This window comes from Haliotis rufescens, unplaced genomic scaffold (genome assembly GCF_023055435.1).
Source record: "Haliotis rufescens isolate VD_foot unplaced genomic scaffold, xgHalRufe1.0.p SCAF_1, whole genome shotgun sequence".
NCBI classification, from domain to species: Eukaryota; Metazoa; Mollusca; class Gastropoda; order Lepetellida; family Haliotidae; genus Haliotis; species Haliotis rufescens.
The window spans coordinates 47362097-47377107 of NW_025963779.1; the positions used below are offsets into that span (position 1 = coordinate 47362097).

The 15011-nt window shown below is 43.9% G+C and overlaps 1 protein-coding gene across 1 annotated transcript in view; it reads left to right on the forward strand.

Annotated features, from left to right (window-relative positions):
- The window catches only part of LOC124136458 (DNA mismatch repair protein Msh6-like), a 141619-nt gene that overhangs the window by 56878 nt on the left and 69730 nt on the right, over positions 1 to 15011 (forward strand). The window contains exons 18-23 of the mRNA XM_046502374.2: positions 675 to 798; positions 961 to 1069; positions 5133 to 5295; positions 5746 to 5826; positions 6246 to 6341; positions 11305 to 11398. Of these exons, the coding sequence (XP_046358330.1) occupies positions 675 to 798; positions 961 to 1069; positions 5133 to 5295; positions 5746 to 5826; positions 6246 to 6341; positions 11305 to 11398 (667 nt within the window). The remainder of the gene's footprint in view (positions 1 to 674; positions 799 to 960; positions 1070 to 5132; positions 5296 to 5745; positions 5827 to 6245; positions 6342 to 11304; positions 11399 to 15011) is intronic.

The following is a 15011-nucleotide window of genomic DNA, read 5'->3' on the forward strand; positions in this document are numbered from 1 at the left end:
GGCTGTCATGTACAGGGAGTAATGTGATGTAGTGTGAGTGTCATGTACTGGGAGTAATGTGATGTAGTGTGGCTGTCATGTACAGGGAGTAATGTGATGTAGTGTGAGTGTCATGTACTGGGAGTAATGTGGTGTAGTGTGGCTGTCATGTACAGGGAGTAATGTGATGTAGTGTGAGTGTCATGTACTGGGAGTAATGTGGTGTAGTGTGGCTGTCATGTACAGGGAGTAATGTGATGTAGTGTGAGTGTCATGTACTGGGAGTAATGTGATGTAGTGTGGATGTCATGTACAGGGAGTAATGTGATGTAGGGTGAGTGTCGTATACAGGGAGTAATGTGATGTAGTGTGAGTGTCGTATACAGGGAGTAATGTGATGTAGTGTGAGTGTCATGTACTGGGAGTAATGTGATGTAGGGTGAGTGTCGTATTCAGGGAGTAATGTGATGTAGTGTGGCTGTCATGTACAGGGAGTAATGTGATGTAGGGTGAGTGTCGTATTCAGGGAGTAATGTGATGTAGTGTGAGTGTCGTATACAGGGACTAATGTGGTGTAGTGTGAGTGTCATATACAGGGAGTAATGTGGTGTAGTGTGAGTGTCATATACAGGGACTAATGTGGTGTAGTGTGAGTGTCATATACAGGGAGTAATGTGATATCGTCATGTGTGCAGGTACCTCCAGTACTCTCTGTTGGACCAGGAGCTGCTGAGTATGAGGAAGTTTGTACAGTACCGGCCGGTTGACTCTGCTCCCACTGTAAAGAAGACTGCTGCACAGTTCTCACAGAAACACATGGTACCGAAATACCTTAATGTCCACTTTAATGTTGAGAAAATCTGTTCTGTTTAAGTGTAATGGGGAATATTCTTTTTTAAAAATTATTTAGGCTGTTGGCATAAGCTGGTTGTGTGATATTGAGAGGCTTGTGACGGTGGAGTGCTGCCGATTCTGCTGCAGGTGCTGGACGGGGTGACCCTGTTGAACCTGGACCTGGTGGAGAACTGCATGACCGGGACCACAGAGGGCACTCTGCTGGAGAGACTGGACCAGTGCTGCACTCCGTTTGGTAAGAGGGACATTATAGTGCTTTGATCCCTCTAGTGCCTGCACATTATGTAAAAACCACTAGAGCTGGCCGTTTGGTGGCTGCAGATACACTAGTGCACTGTTGTGTGCTAGATACATTAGTGCACTGTTGTGTGTGCTGGATACATTAGTGCACTGTTGTGTGTGCTGGATACATTAGTGCACTGTTGTGTGTGCTAGATACATTAGTGCACTTTTGTGTGTGCTAGATACATTAGTGCACTGTTGTGTGCTCTTGATACATTAGTGCACTTTTGTGTGTGCTAGATACATTAGTGCACTGTTGTGTGCTCTTGATACATTAGTGCACTGTTGTGTGTGCTAGATACATTAGTGCACTGTTGTGTGCTCTTGATACATTAGTGCACTTTTGTGTGTGCTAGATACATTAGTGCACTGTTGTGTGCTCTTGATACATTAGTGCACTGTTGTGTGTGCTGGATACATTAGTGCACTGTTGTGTGCTCTTGATACATTAGTGCACTGTTGTGTGTGCTAGATACATTAGTGCACTGTTGTGTGCTCTTGATACATTAGTGCACTTTTGTGTGTGCTAGATACATTAGTGCACTGTTGTGTGCTCTTGATACATTAGTGCACTGTTGTGTGCTGGATACATTAGTGCACTGTTGTGTGCTCTAGATACATTAGTGCACTTTTGTGTGTGCTAGATACATTAGTGCACTGTTGTGTGCTCTTGATACATTAGTGCACTGTTGTGTGTGCTAGATACATTAGTGCACTTTTGTGTGTGCTAGATACATTAGTGCACTGTTGTGTGCTCTTGATACATTAGTGCACTTTTGTGTGTGCTAGATACATTAGTGCACTGTTGTGTGCTCTTGATACATTAGTGCACTGTTGTGTGTGCTGGATACATTAGTGCACTGTTGTGTGCTCTAGATACATTAGTGCACTGTTGTGTGTGCTAGATACATTAGTGCACTGTTGTGTGCTCTTGATACATTAGTGCACTTTTGTGTGTGCTAGATACATTAGTGCACTGTTGTGTGCTCTTGATACATTAGTGCACTGTTGTGTGCTGGATACATTAGTGCACTGTTGTGTGCTCTAGATACATTAGTGCACTTTTGTGTGTGCTAGATACATTAGTGCACTGTTGTGTGTGCTAGATACATTAGTGCACTGTTGTGTGTGCTGGATACATTAGTGCACTGTTGTGTGTGCTGGATACATTAGTGCACTGTTGTGTGCTCTAGATACATTAGTGCACTGTTGTGTGCTCTTGATACATTAGTGCACTGTTGTGTGTGCTAGATACATTAGTGCACTGTTGTGTGTGCTAGATACATTAGTGCACTGTTGTGTGTGCTGGATACATTAGTGCACTGTTGTGTGCTCTTGATACATTAGTGCACTGTTGTGTGTGCTGGATACATTAGTGCACTGTTGTGTGCTCTTGATACATTAGTGCACTGTTGTGTGTGCTAGATACATTAGTGCACTGTTGTGTGCTCTTGATACATTAGTGCACTTTTGTGTGTGCTAGATACATTAGTGCACTGTTGTGTGCTCTTGATACATTAGTGCACTGTTGTGTGCTGGATACATTAGTGCACTGTTGTGTGCTCTAGATACATTAGTGCACTTTTGTGTGTGCTAGATACATTAGTGCACTGTTGTGTGCTCTTGATACATTAGTGCACTGTTGTGTGTGCTAGATACATTAGTGCACTTTTGTGTGTGCTAGATACATTAGTGCACTGTTGTGTGCTCTTGATACATTAGTGCACTTTTGTGTGTGCTAGATACATTAGTGCACTGTTGTGTGCTCTTGATACATTAGTGCACTGTTGTGTGTGCTGGATACATTAGTGCACTGTTGTGTGCTCTTGATACATTAGTTCACTTTTGTGTGTGCTAGATACATTAGTGCACTGTTGTGTGCTCTTGATACATTAGTGCACTGTTGTGTGCTGGATACATTAGTGCACTGTTGTGTGCTCTAGATACATTAGTGCACTTTTGTGTGTGCTAGATACATTAGTGCACTGTTGTGTGTGCTAGATACATTAGTGCACTGTTGTGTGTGCTGGATACATTAGTGCACTGTTGGGTGCTGGATACATTAGCATGATTAGTGCACTGTTGTGTAAAGTAAACTTATTGTACACTGTTGTGTGTGCTAGATACATTAGTGCACTGTTGTGTGTGCTGGATACATTAGTGCACTGTTGTGTGTGCTGGATACATTAGTGCACTGTTGTGTGCTCTAGATACATTAGTGCACTGTTGTGTGCTCTTGATACATTAGTGCACTGTTGTGTGTGCTAGATACATTAGTGCACTGTTGTGTGTGCTGGATACATTAGTGCACTGTTGTGTGTGCTGGATACATTAGTGCACTGTTGTGTGTGCTGGATACATTAGTGCACTGTTGTGTGCTCTAGATACATTAGTGCACTGTTGTGTGTGCTAGATACATTAGTACACTGTTGTGTGTGCTGGATACATTAGTGCACTGTTGTGTGTGCTGGATACATTAGTGCACTGTTGTGTGTGCTGGATACATTAGTGCACTGTTGTGTGTGCTAGATACATTAGTGCACTGTTGTGTGTGCTAGATACATTAGTGCACTTTTGTGTGTGCTAGATACATTAGTGCACTGTTGTGTGCTCTTGATACATTAGTGCACTGTTGTGTGTGCTGGATACATTAGTGCACTGTTGTGTGCTCTTGATACATTAGTGCACTGTTGTGTGTGCTAGATACATTAGTGCACTGTTGTGTGCTCTTGATACATTAGTGCACTGTTGTGTGCTGGATACATTAGTGCACTGTTGTGTGCTCTAGATACATTAGTGCACTTTTGTGTGTGCTAGATACATTAGTGCACTGTTGTGTGCTCTTGATACATTAGTGCACTGTTGTGTGTGCTAGATACATTAGTGCACTTTTGTGTGTGCTAGATACATTAGTGCACTGTTGTGTGCTCTTGATACATTAGTGCACTTTTGTGTGTGCTAGATACATTAGTGCACTGTTGTGTGCTCTTGATACATTAGTGCACTGTTGTGTGTGCTAGATACATTAGTGCACTGTTGTGTAAAGTAAACTTATTGTACACTGTTGTGTGTGCTAGATACATTAGTGCACTGTTGTGTGTGCTGGATACATTAGTGCACTGTTGTGTGCTCTAGATACATTAGTGCACTGTTGTGTGCTCTTGATACATTAGTGCACTATTGTGTGTGCTAGATACATTAGTGCACTGTTGTGTGTGCTGGATACATTAGTGCACTGTTGTGTGTGCTGGATACATTAGTGCACTGTTGTGTGTGCTGGATACATTAGTGCACTGTTGTGTGTGCTGGATACATTAGTGCACTGTTGTGTGTGCTAGATACATTAGTGCACTGTTGTGTGTGCTAGATACATTAGTGCACTGTTGTGTGTGCTGGATACATTAGTGCACTGTTGTGTGTGCTGGATACATTAGTGCACTGTTGTGTGTGCTGGATACATTAGTGCACTGTTGTGTGCTCTTGATACATTAGTGCACTGTTGTGTGTGCTAGATACATTAGTGCACTGTTGTGTGTGCTGGATACATTAGTGCACTGTTGTGTGTGCTAGATACATTAGTGCACTGTTGTGTGTGCTAGATACATTAGTGCACTGTTGTGTGCTCTAGATACATTAGTGCACTGTTGTGTGTGCTAGATACATTAGTGCACTGTTGTGTGTGCTGGATACATTAGTGCACTGTTGTGTGATCTAGATACATTAGTGCACTGTTGTGTGTGCTGGATACATTAGTTCACTGTTGTGTGTGCTAGATACATTAGTGCACTGTTGTGTGGACTTAATACATTAGTTGACTGTTGTGGGGCGACATTTAGCAAACCGTTGTGTAGGCGAAATATGTAGTGGTTTTGCTTGGTGAGAAAGCTTCGGGTAAACATTTTGATGCCATAATTGGATGATATGATTATGCTATTTACTTCCCTGTGATATTGATAGAACATTTATAAACATATAAAAAACTGGTGTGAAGTGTTTTTTTATGTCAATCTGTACAGGCAAGAGATTGTTTCGCCAGTGGTTGTGTGCGCCTCTGTGTAGCCCGGCAGCCATCAATGATCGCCTAGATGCTGTGGAAGACCTGATGGCCTCACAGGACCTGCTGGTGGACATGGTGGAGGTCATGAAGAAACTACCTGACCTGGAGAGACTCCTCAGCAGGTACGTACCGGTAAGGTGGGAATGCCAGAACACACTGAAGGAACAGTGTTTAAGATTGCATCACAGCTTGTGCAGCTATTTGTTTGTTTGTTTGTTTGTTTGTTTAACGCCGCACTCAGCAATATTCCAGCTATATGACGGCGGTCTGTAAAATAATCGAGTCTGGACCAGACAATCCATTGATTGACATCATGAGCATCGATCCACGCAATTGGGATCGATGACATGTATCAACCAAGTCAGCGAGCCTGACCATCCGATCCCGTTAGTCGCCTTTTACGACAAGCATAGTCGCCTTTTACAGCAAGTATGGGTTCCTGAACATCTGTTCTACCCCGCAATCTTCACGGGCCGCTTGTGCAGCTAGTGCAAATTATCTTGCTTTACCAAATATTGCTCTGATTGATAGATTATTCATTCATACTGCTAAAGCATCTCCCCTATTTACAGAATCCACACATTAGGATCAGCTTGCAGAAGCAGGAACCACCCGGACAGCCGAGCCATCCTGTATGAAGAAGTCACCTACAGGTAGGTATGCTGACACACAATAACTCCCAAGCATAACACCATTCTGACAAACAATAACTCCCAAGCATAACACCATTCTGACACACAATAACTCCCAAGCATAACTCCATTCTGACACACAATAACTCCCAAGCATAACACCATTCTGACACACAAAAACTCCCAAGCATAACACCATTCTGACACACAATAACTCCCAAGCATAACTCCATTCTGACACACAATAACTCCCAAGCATAACACCATTCTGACACACAAAAACTCCCAAGCATAACTCCATTCTGACACACAAAAACTCCCAAGCATAACACCATTCTGACACAGAATAACTCCCAAGCCATTCTGACACAAAAACTCCCAAGCATAACGCCATTCTTTTACATGACTGCTTTACATAGTGAGTGAACATTGATTTTCAGCAAAAGAAAGATAGAAGATTTTCTTGCAACACTTGGGGGATTTAAATCTGCGTTTCAAATGGCACAGAAACTGCAGACTCACACTTCTAATTTTAAGTAAGTATCTATGCATCTTGTTCGGTTGGAGGTTGTTACTCACTTGTGTGTGTGTGTGTGTGTGTGTAGATGGCTATAGTGTAGTATCCATGCAAGTTGTTCTGGAGGTTGTTACTCACTTGTGTGTGTGTGGATTGCTATAGTGTAGTATCCATGTAAGTTGTTCTGGAGGTTGTTACTCACTTGTGTGTGTAGATGGCTATAGTGTAGTATCCATGCAAGTTGTTCTGGAGGTTGTTACTCACTTGTGTGTGTGTGGATGGCTATAGTGTAGTATCCATGCAAGTTGTTCTGGAGGTTGTTACTCACTTGTGTGTGTAGATGGCTATAGTGTAATATCCATGCAAGTTGTTCTGGAGGTTGTTACTCACTTGTGTGTGTGTGGATGGCTATAGTGTAGTATCCATGCAAGTTGTTCTGGAGGTTGTTACTCACTTGTGTGTGTGTGGATGGCTATAGTGTAGTATCCATGCAAGTTGTTCTGGAGGTTGTTACTCACTTGGTGTGTGTGTGTGTGTGTGTGTGTGTGTGTGTGTGTGTGTGTGTGTGTGTGTGTGTGTGTGTGTGTGTGTGTGTGTGTGTGTGTGTGTGTGTGTGTGTGTGCGGATGGCTATAGTGTAGTTTCCATGGAAGTTGTTCTGGAGGTTGTTACTCACTTGTGTGTGTAGATGGCTATAGTGTAATATCCATGCAAGTTGTTCTGGAGGTTGTTACTCACTTGTGTGTGTGTGGATGGCTATAATGTAGTATCCATGCAAGTTGTTCTGGAGGTTGTTACTCACTTGTGTGTGTGTGTGTGTGTGTGTGTGTGTGTGTGTGTGTGTGTGTGTGTGTGTGTGTGTGTGTGTGTGTGTGTGTGTGTGTGTGTGTGTGTGTGTGGAGATGGCCATAGTGTAGCATCCTTGCAAGTTGTTCTGTAGGTTGTTTCTCACTTGTGTGTGTGTGTGTAGATGGCTATAGTGTAGTATCCATGCAAGTTGTTCTGGAGGTTGTTACTCACTTGTGTGTGTGTGGATGGCTATAGTGTAGTATCCATGCAAGTTGTTCTTCAGGTTGTTACTCACTTGGTGTGTGTGTGTGTGGATGGCAATAGTGTAGCATCCATGGAAGTTGTTCTGGAGGTTGTTACTCACTTGTGTGTGTGTGTGGGTGTGTGGATGGCTATAGTGTAGCATGCTTGCAAGTTGTTCTTGAGGTTGTTACTCACTTGTATTTGTGTGTGTGTGTGTGTGTGTGGATGGCTATAATGTAGTATCCATGCAAGTTGTTCTGGAGGTTGTTACTCACTTTGTGTGTGTGTCTGTGTGTGTGTGTGTGTGTGTGTGTGTGTGTGTGTGTGTGTGTGTGTGTGTGTGTGTGTGTGTGTGGCTATAGTGTAGTATCCATGCAAGTTGTTCTGGAGGTTGTTACTCACTTGTGTTTGTGTGTGTGTGGATGGCTATAGTGTAGTATCCATGGAAGTTCTTCTGGAGGTTGTTACTCACTTGTGTGTGTGGATGGCTATAGTGTAGTATCCATGCAAGTTGTTCTGGAGGTTGTTACTCACTTGTGTGTGTGTGGATGGCTATAGTGTAGTATCCTTGCAAGTTGTTCTGGAGGTTGTTACTCACTTGTGTGTGTGTGGATGGCTATAGTGTAGTATCCATGGAAGTTGTTCTGGAGGTTGTTACTCACTTGTGTGTGTGTGGATGGCTATAGTGTAGTATCCATGGAAGTTGTTCTGGAGGTTGTTACTCACTTGTGTGTGTGTGGATGGCTATAGTGTAGCATCCATGCAAGTTGTTCTGGAGGTTGTTACTCACTTGTGTGTGTGTGGATGGCTATAGTGTAGTATCCTTGCAAGTTGTTCTGGAGGTTGTTACTCACTTGTGTGTGTGCGGATGGCTATAGTGTAGTATCCATGCAAGTTGTTCTGGAGGTTGTTACTCACTTGTGTTAGTGTGTGTGTGTGTGTGTGGATGGCTATAGTGTAGTATCCATGCAAGTTGTTCTGGAGGTTGTTACTCACTTGGTGTGTGTGTGTGTGTGTGTGTGTGTGGATGGCTATAGTGTAGTATCCATGCAAGTTGTTCTGGAGGTTGTTACTCACTTGTATTTTTGTGTGTGTGTGTGTGTGTGTGGATGGCTATAGTGTAGTATCCATGCAAGTTGTTCTGGAGGTTGTTACTCACTTGTGTGTGTGGATGGCTATAGTGTAGTATCCATGCAAGTTGTTCTGGAGGTTGTTACTCACTTGTGTTTGTGTGTGTGTGGATGGCTATAGTGTAGCATCCATGGAAGTTGTTCTGGAGGTTGTTACTCACTTGTGTGTGTGCGGATGGCTATAGTGTAGTATCCATGGAAGTTGTTCTGGAGGTTGTTACTCACTTGGTGTGTGTGTGTGTGTGGACGGCTATAGTGTAGCATCCATGCAATTTGTTCTGGAGGTTGTTACTCACTTGTGTGTTTGTGTGTGTGTGGATGGCTATAGTGTAGCATCCATTGAAGTTGTTCTGGAGGTTGTTACTCACTTGTGTGTGTGTGGATGGCTATAGTGTAGCATCCTTGCAAGTTGTTCTGAAGGTTGTTACTCACTTGTGTGTGTGTGTGGATGGCTATAGTGTAGTATCCATGGAAGTTGTTCTGGAGGTTGTTACTCACTTGTGTGTGTGTGGATGGCTATAGTGTAGCATCCATGGAAGTTGTTCTGGAGGTTGTTACTCACTTGTGTGTGTGTGTGTGTGTGTGTGTGTGTGGATGGCTATAGTGTAGTATCCATGCAAGTTGTTCTGGAGGTTGTTACTCACTTGTGTGTGTGGATGGCTATAGTGTAGTATCCATGGAAGTTGTTCTGGAGGTTGTTACTCACTTGTGTGTGTGTGGATGGCTATAGTGTAGTATCCATGCAAGTTGTTCTGGAGGTTGTTACTCACTTGGTGTGTGTGTGTGTGTGTGGATGGCTATAGTGTAGTATCCATGCAAGTTGTTCTGGAGGTTGTTACTCACTTGTATTTTGTGTGTGTGTGTGTGTGTGTGTGTGGATGGCTATAGTGTAGTATCCATGCAAGTTGTTCTGGAGGTTGTTACTCACTTGTGTTTGTGTGTGTGTGGATGGCTATAGTGTAGTATCCATGCAAGTTGTTCTGGAGGTTGTTACTCACTTGTGTTTGTGTGTGTGTGGATGGCTATAGTGTAGCATCCATGGAAGTTGTTCTGGAGGTTGTTACTCACTTGTGTGTGTGCGGATGGCTATAGTGTAGTATCCATGGAAGTTGTTCTGGAGGTTGTTACTCACTTGTGTTTGTGTGTGTGTGGATGGCTATAGTGTAGCATCCATGGAAGTTGTTCTGGAGGTTGTTACTCACTTGTGTTTGTGTGTGTGTGGATGGCTATAGTGTAGCATCCATGGAAGTTGTTCTGGAGGTTGTTACTCACTTGTGTGTGTGTGGATGGCTATAGTGTAGCATCCATGGAAGTTGTTCTGGAGGTTGTTACTCACTTGTGTTTGTGTGTGTGTGGATGGCTATAGTGTAGCATCCATGGAAGTTGTTCTGGAGGTTGTTACTCACTTGTGTTTGTGTGTGTGTGGATGGCTATAGTGTAGCATCCATGGAAGTTGTTCTGGAGGTTGTTACTCACTTGTGTGTGTGTGGATGGCTATAGTGTAGCATCCTTGCAAGTTGTTCTGGAGGTTGTTACTCACTTGTGTTTGTGTGTGTGCGGATGGCTATAGTGTAGTATCCATGCAAGTTGTTCTGGAGGTTGTTACTCACTTGTGTGTGTGTGGATGGCTATAGTGTAGCATCCTTGCAAGTTGTTCTGGAGGTTGTTACTCACTTGTGTGTGTGTGTGTGTGGATGGCTATAGTGTAGTATCCATGCAAGTTGTTCTGGAGGTTGTTACTCACTTGTGTTTGTGTGTGTGTGGATGGCTATAGTGTAGTATCCATGGAAGTTCTTCTGGAGGTTGTTACTCACTTGTGTGCGTGCGGATGGCTATAGTGTAGTATCCATGCAAGTTGTTCTGGAGGTTGTTACTCACTTGTGTGTGTGTGTGGATGGCTATAGTGTAGCATCCATGGAAGTTGTTCTGGAGGTTGTTACTCACTTGTGTGTGTGCGGATGGCTATAGTGTAGTATCCATGGAAGTTGTTCTGGAGGTTGTTACTCACTTGTGTGTGTGTGGATGGCTATAGTGTAGCATCCTTGCAAGTTGTTCTGGAGGTTGTTACTCACTTGTGTGTGTGTGTGGATGGCTATAGTGTAGTATCCATGCAAGTTGTTCTGGCAGTTGTTACTCGTGTGTGTGTGTGTGTGTGTGTGTGTGTGTGTGTGTGTGTGTGTGTGTGTGTGTGTGTGTGTGTGTGTGTGTGTGTGTGTGTGTGTGTGTGTGTGTGTGTGGAGAGGTTGTTACTTGTATTTTTGTGTGTGTGTGTTGATGGTTAAGTGTGTTGATGGCTATAGTGTAGTATGGTTGCAAGTTGTTCTGGAGGTTGTTACTCACTTATGTGTGTGTGGATGGCTATAGTGTAGCATCCTTGCAAGTTGTTCTGGAGGTTGTTACTCACGTGTGTGTGTGTGGATGGCTATAGTGTAGTATCCATGGAAGTTGTTACTCACGTGTGTGTGTTTGTGTGTGTGTGTGTGTGTGTGTGTGTGTGTGTGTGTGTGTGTGTGTGTGTGTGTGTGTGTGTGTAGATGGCTATAGTGTAGTATCCTTGCAAGTTGTTCTGGAGGTTGTTACTCACTTGTGTGTGTGTGGATGGCTAAAGTGTAGTATCCATGCAAGTTGTTCTGGAGGTTGTTACTCATGTGTGTGTGTGTGTGTGTGTGTGTGTGTGTGTGTGTGTGTGTGTGTGTGGTATCCATGCAAGTGTAGTGAAAGTAACTCATAACTCATGTGTGTTGGTGATGAGGGCTATAGTCAGAAAGACTTACTTTCATTGTGTCCTGTGACTGAAGATCCTGAGATGTACTCTGTACAGGTCCACACTACTGAAGAAGACTATCTCCATATGCTGCTCCCAGGCAGACCAGGGACACTTCCCTGACATCAGCGAAGACTTGGCATTCTTTGATGTAAGTCTTTAAGTACAAATCTGGGACATAGGGGTTGGCCAGCATGCCGGGAGGCAGGGAAGGATGTACGGAACTGTAAGAGCAGGGGAGAGTTATGGCCGGAGTCAGGGAAGGATGTACAGAACTGTAAGAGCAGGGGAGAGTTATGGCTGGAGTCAGGGAAGGATGTACAGAACTGTAAGAGCAGGGGAGAGTTATGGCTGGAGGCAGGGAAGGATGTACAGAACTGTAAGAGCAGGGGAGAGTTATGGCCGGAGGCAGGGAAGGATGTACAGAACTGTAAGAGCAGGGGAGAGTTATGGCTGGAGGCAGGGAAGGATGTACGGAACTGTAAGAGCAGGGGAGAGTTATGGCCGGAGTCAGGGAAGGATGTACAGAACTGTAAGAGCAGGGGAGAGTTATGGCTGGAGGCAGGGAAGGATGTACAGAACTGTAAGAGCAGGGGAGAGTTATGGCTGGAGGCAGGGAAGGATGTACAGAACTGTAAGAGCAGGGGAGAGTTATGGCTGGAGTCAGGGAAGGATGTACAGAACTGTAAGAGCAGGGGAGAGTTATGGCTGGAGGCAGGGAAGGATGTACAGAACTGTAAGAGCAGGGGAGAGTTATGGCCGGAGGCAGGGAAGGATGTACAGAACTGTAAGAGCAGGGGAGAGTTATGGCCCAAGTATGTTTCACAAATACTGGTGTGAGCATGACTTTTCCTTAAATAATAAAAACAAACAGGGATTCAGACCAGTTCCTTTTCTAGGATACTGACTGATTGTCATCCATAATGTCCTAAAGTTGTTCTAAAATTTGGTAAAGTCATATCAAAAGATAAAAATCCAACTTGAAAATGCCCTAATGGCAGCAGAAATCACTGTGAAGTAAATTTGAAGCTCATTCTCAACATTATCATAACCAAAACTTAAACAATATGTCAACAACCAATATCCTTAATAAACACTAGCTCTTGCTCAATTATCAAATTTTGACAATTTCCTCAAATCATGGTAAAGAATTACATTTTGGGTTAAATACATTTTAATATTCATCACAGTTATAGATGAAATCTATTAAGAATTATATAATTTATTCTGTATCTGTAGCCTAGTGGTTAAAGCGTTCGCTCGTCACGCCGAAGACCCCGGTTCGATTCCCGACATGGGTACAATGTGTGAAGCCCATTACTGGTGTCCCCCGAAGTGATATTGCTGGAATATTGCTAAAAGAGGAGTAAAACTATGATACTAACTACTAACTATTCTGTATCTGAATTGATCAGGCACTCTGGATAATGCCTGATCAGGGTGTGACAAAGAGATACTGCCTTTGCTTTTACAAATTCTTTGTATCTTGAAATAAGTATGCGTTATTATACTGGTAATAACTTTCAACACTATCTTTTTTTTAAATATATTATTTAAAAAGAAATAATATAATGTCCTATAGAAAGAGCCAACAAGGTAAGTTTTATACCAGTTGGATGTTGTACCATCAATCATTTAGTGTTTGTTAGTTAGTGCAATTACTCATCATATTAATCTGACTTTTATACGGCATCAATTAAATAACTGGTTGGAATAATTATTAATTACTTGATTAGATTATAATTTATATCATTACTTGACCATGTTACTCTGAGTTCATAAAAAATCTTGCTATTGTTTCCAGTAAATTAATTAAAATGACTTGACATTTATAATCATGTTTTAGTCTGTTTTCAGTCGTACAAATGGGTATCTCTCATACCCTCACTTCTAGTCGCACGTTTAAAAGGAAGCCAGAAGCTGGAATGTAAACATTAAACTTGTTTCCGTCCGGTTGCGCACGCACCTCCCTATGACATGTCACAAATTTCTCAGTGCGCCTCTGAGCTGGTCGCTCTAGAAAGACTTTCGCGGTAGACTGCTAGTTTGTATTCTACTAGTACTTATCACTTGTCTACAGTTGTTGTTCTAATAAAGCAATAATAATATGTCTTACCTGTAGACTCCTGGAATGTAATCCTTGGTAATCCATTGTTTGTGTTCAACACGTGTTTCACTGTTTTACTTGATTTAACACGTGGCAACATGTCGGGCATTTGTGCCTCATGTCAAAGAAAACTATCTAAAGTAGATCCTCACAAGTATTGTCCTTCCTGCATCTTAAGGACGGGTTTTCAACGTGTTCGTGGGATAAACGTTGTAAAGAATTTGAGCACTTGTCTTCTATAAACTTTAACTTGTATCTTCGTGCGTTTGCGAAGCGGGCTACTGACCAGCGCTATAAGCAGAGAAGGTCATCGGGTGGATCCTTGGACTCTGCACCCTCCACATCCAGCTCTGTGGGTGGCGAGTCGGCCACACCCAAGAAATCAGTTGATAAAGACCCGCCTCAGTCAACTTCTGTTTTCGACAAGTCACGTGACCGTTCGCCTGCTGATGATACTACCTGCACGACTGATCTTCGTTGATCTTCGTTGATCGAGAGCGTCACTCAGGCACCCCCGTTATGACGGGACTGGGTGGTGACGAGGACCATGAGGAGACTACGGTCCCCAGTCGGTCTGTATCTAGTTCTACCACCGACGATAGGGACGTCGTGTGGGACGACAGTGAACTCAGATGGGACGACAGGGTGAGTGCCTCGTCGAGAGACAGTAAACGACACGAGGACGTTCATCGGCTTTGTGGTCGTCGAGAGTATGATTCGGACGATAACTACAATTGGGATCGTAGTACTTCTACAGTTAGAGATTGTAGCCCCCGTCCCCACGAGGACGTGCAACGTTCTCGTAGGGAGTTTCTGGGAGATCAGTAGAGATAATGACAGAACGACACCCTCGTCTCACTTTCATATTGACTCGGCTTTGATAGCCTAGATCATGGCAGCAGTACTCGCCTCGACGGCGTCGACCAAGAAGGATTCGACTACGTCGGGGGTCCATGAACCGTCAACCAGTACACCAGCTCCTTCATCTATGCCTACACAATCGACGTCGACGATTGATTGTGACGACAGCCTCTCGGACATCCTCGCCCAGTCCCGATATGTATCAGGCCAGATTACTATGGCACATCGCCATGGTTACATCGACTGCACTGAACTACCTGATCGTCATGGCAGGACACTGTTACGGGCCCCGTGGTTATCGCAACAGTTGTTTGACGGTCGTACCAACGAAGTTCTGGACAAGTACTCCAGGGAAGCCGAGCGTGACATCATCATTTCGGCTTCACACATCCTGTCCAGACGGCCACCGGTTTTGAACGCCCCACGACTACGTTACAGAAACGAGAATGTGCAACGGGCCTTTCGTAGGGACATGCCTCGACAGACGTCCCACAAGAGTGATTCGGACAGGAAAGGTCGCCGGGTCTCCTTTTCCAAGTATCCCAGAGGGGGAAAGAGCCAGCGGGGGAAGAAGTGAGGACCCTTCTCCCGTCGTCACCGTCGTTGCAGTCTCCCCCGGTGACACTACCTTTAGACGAGCTACCGGTAGGGGGGAGACTTCATCACTATGCCCACAGGTGGGCTTTCCTCAACGACCCTTACCTTCAGAAAGGGGCATGGGTGGCCCAGACGTCCAATGCACTGCGATTTGTTGTGCAGAGTTGCGTCCCTTGGGCACACCAGAAACCTGTGATTG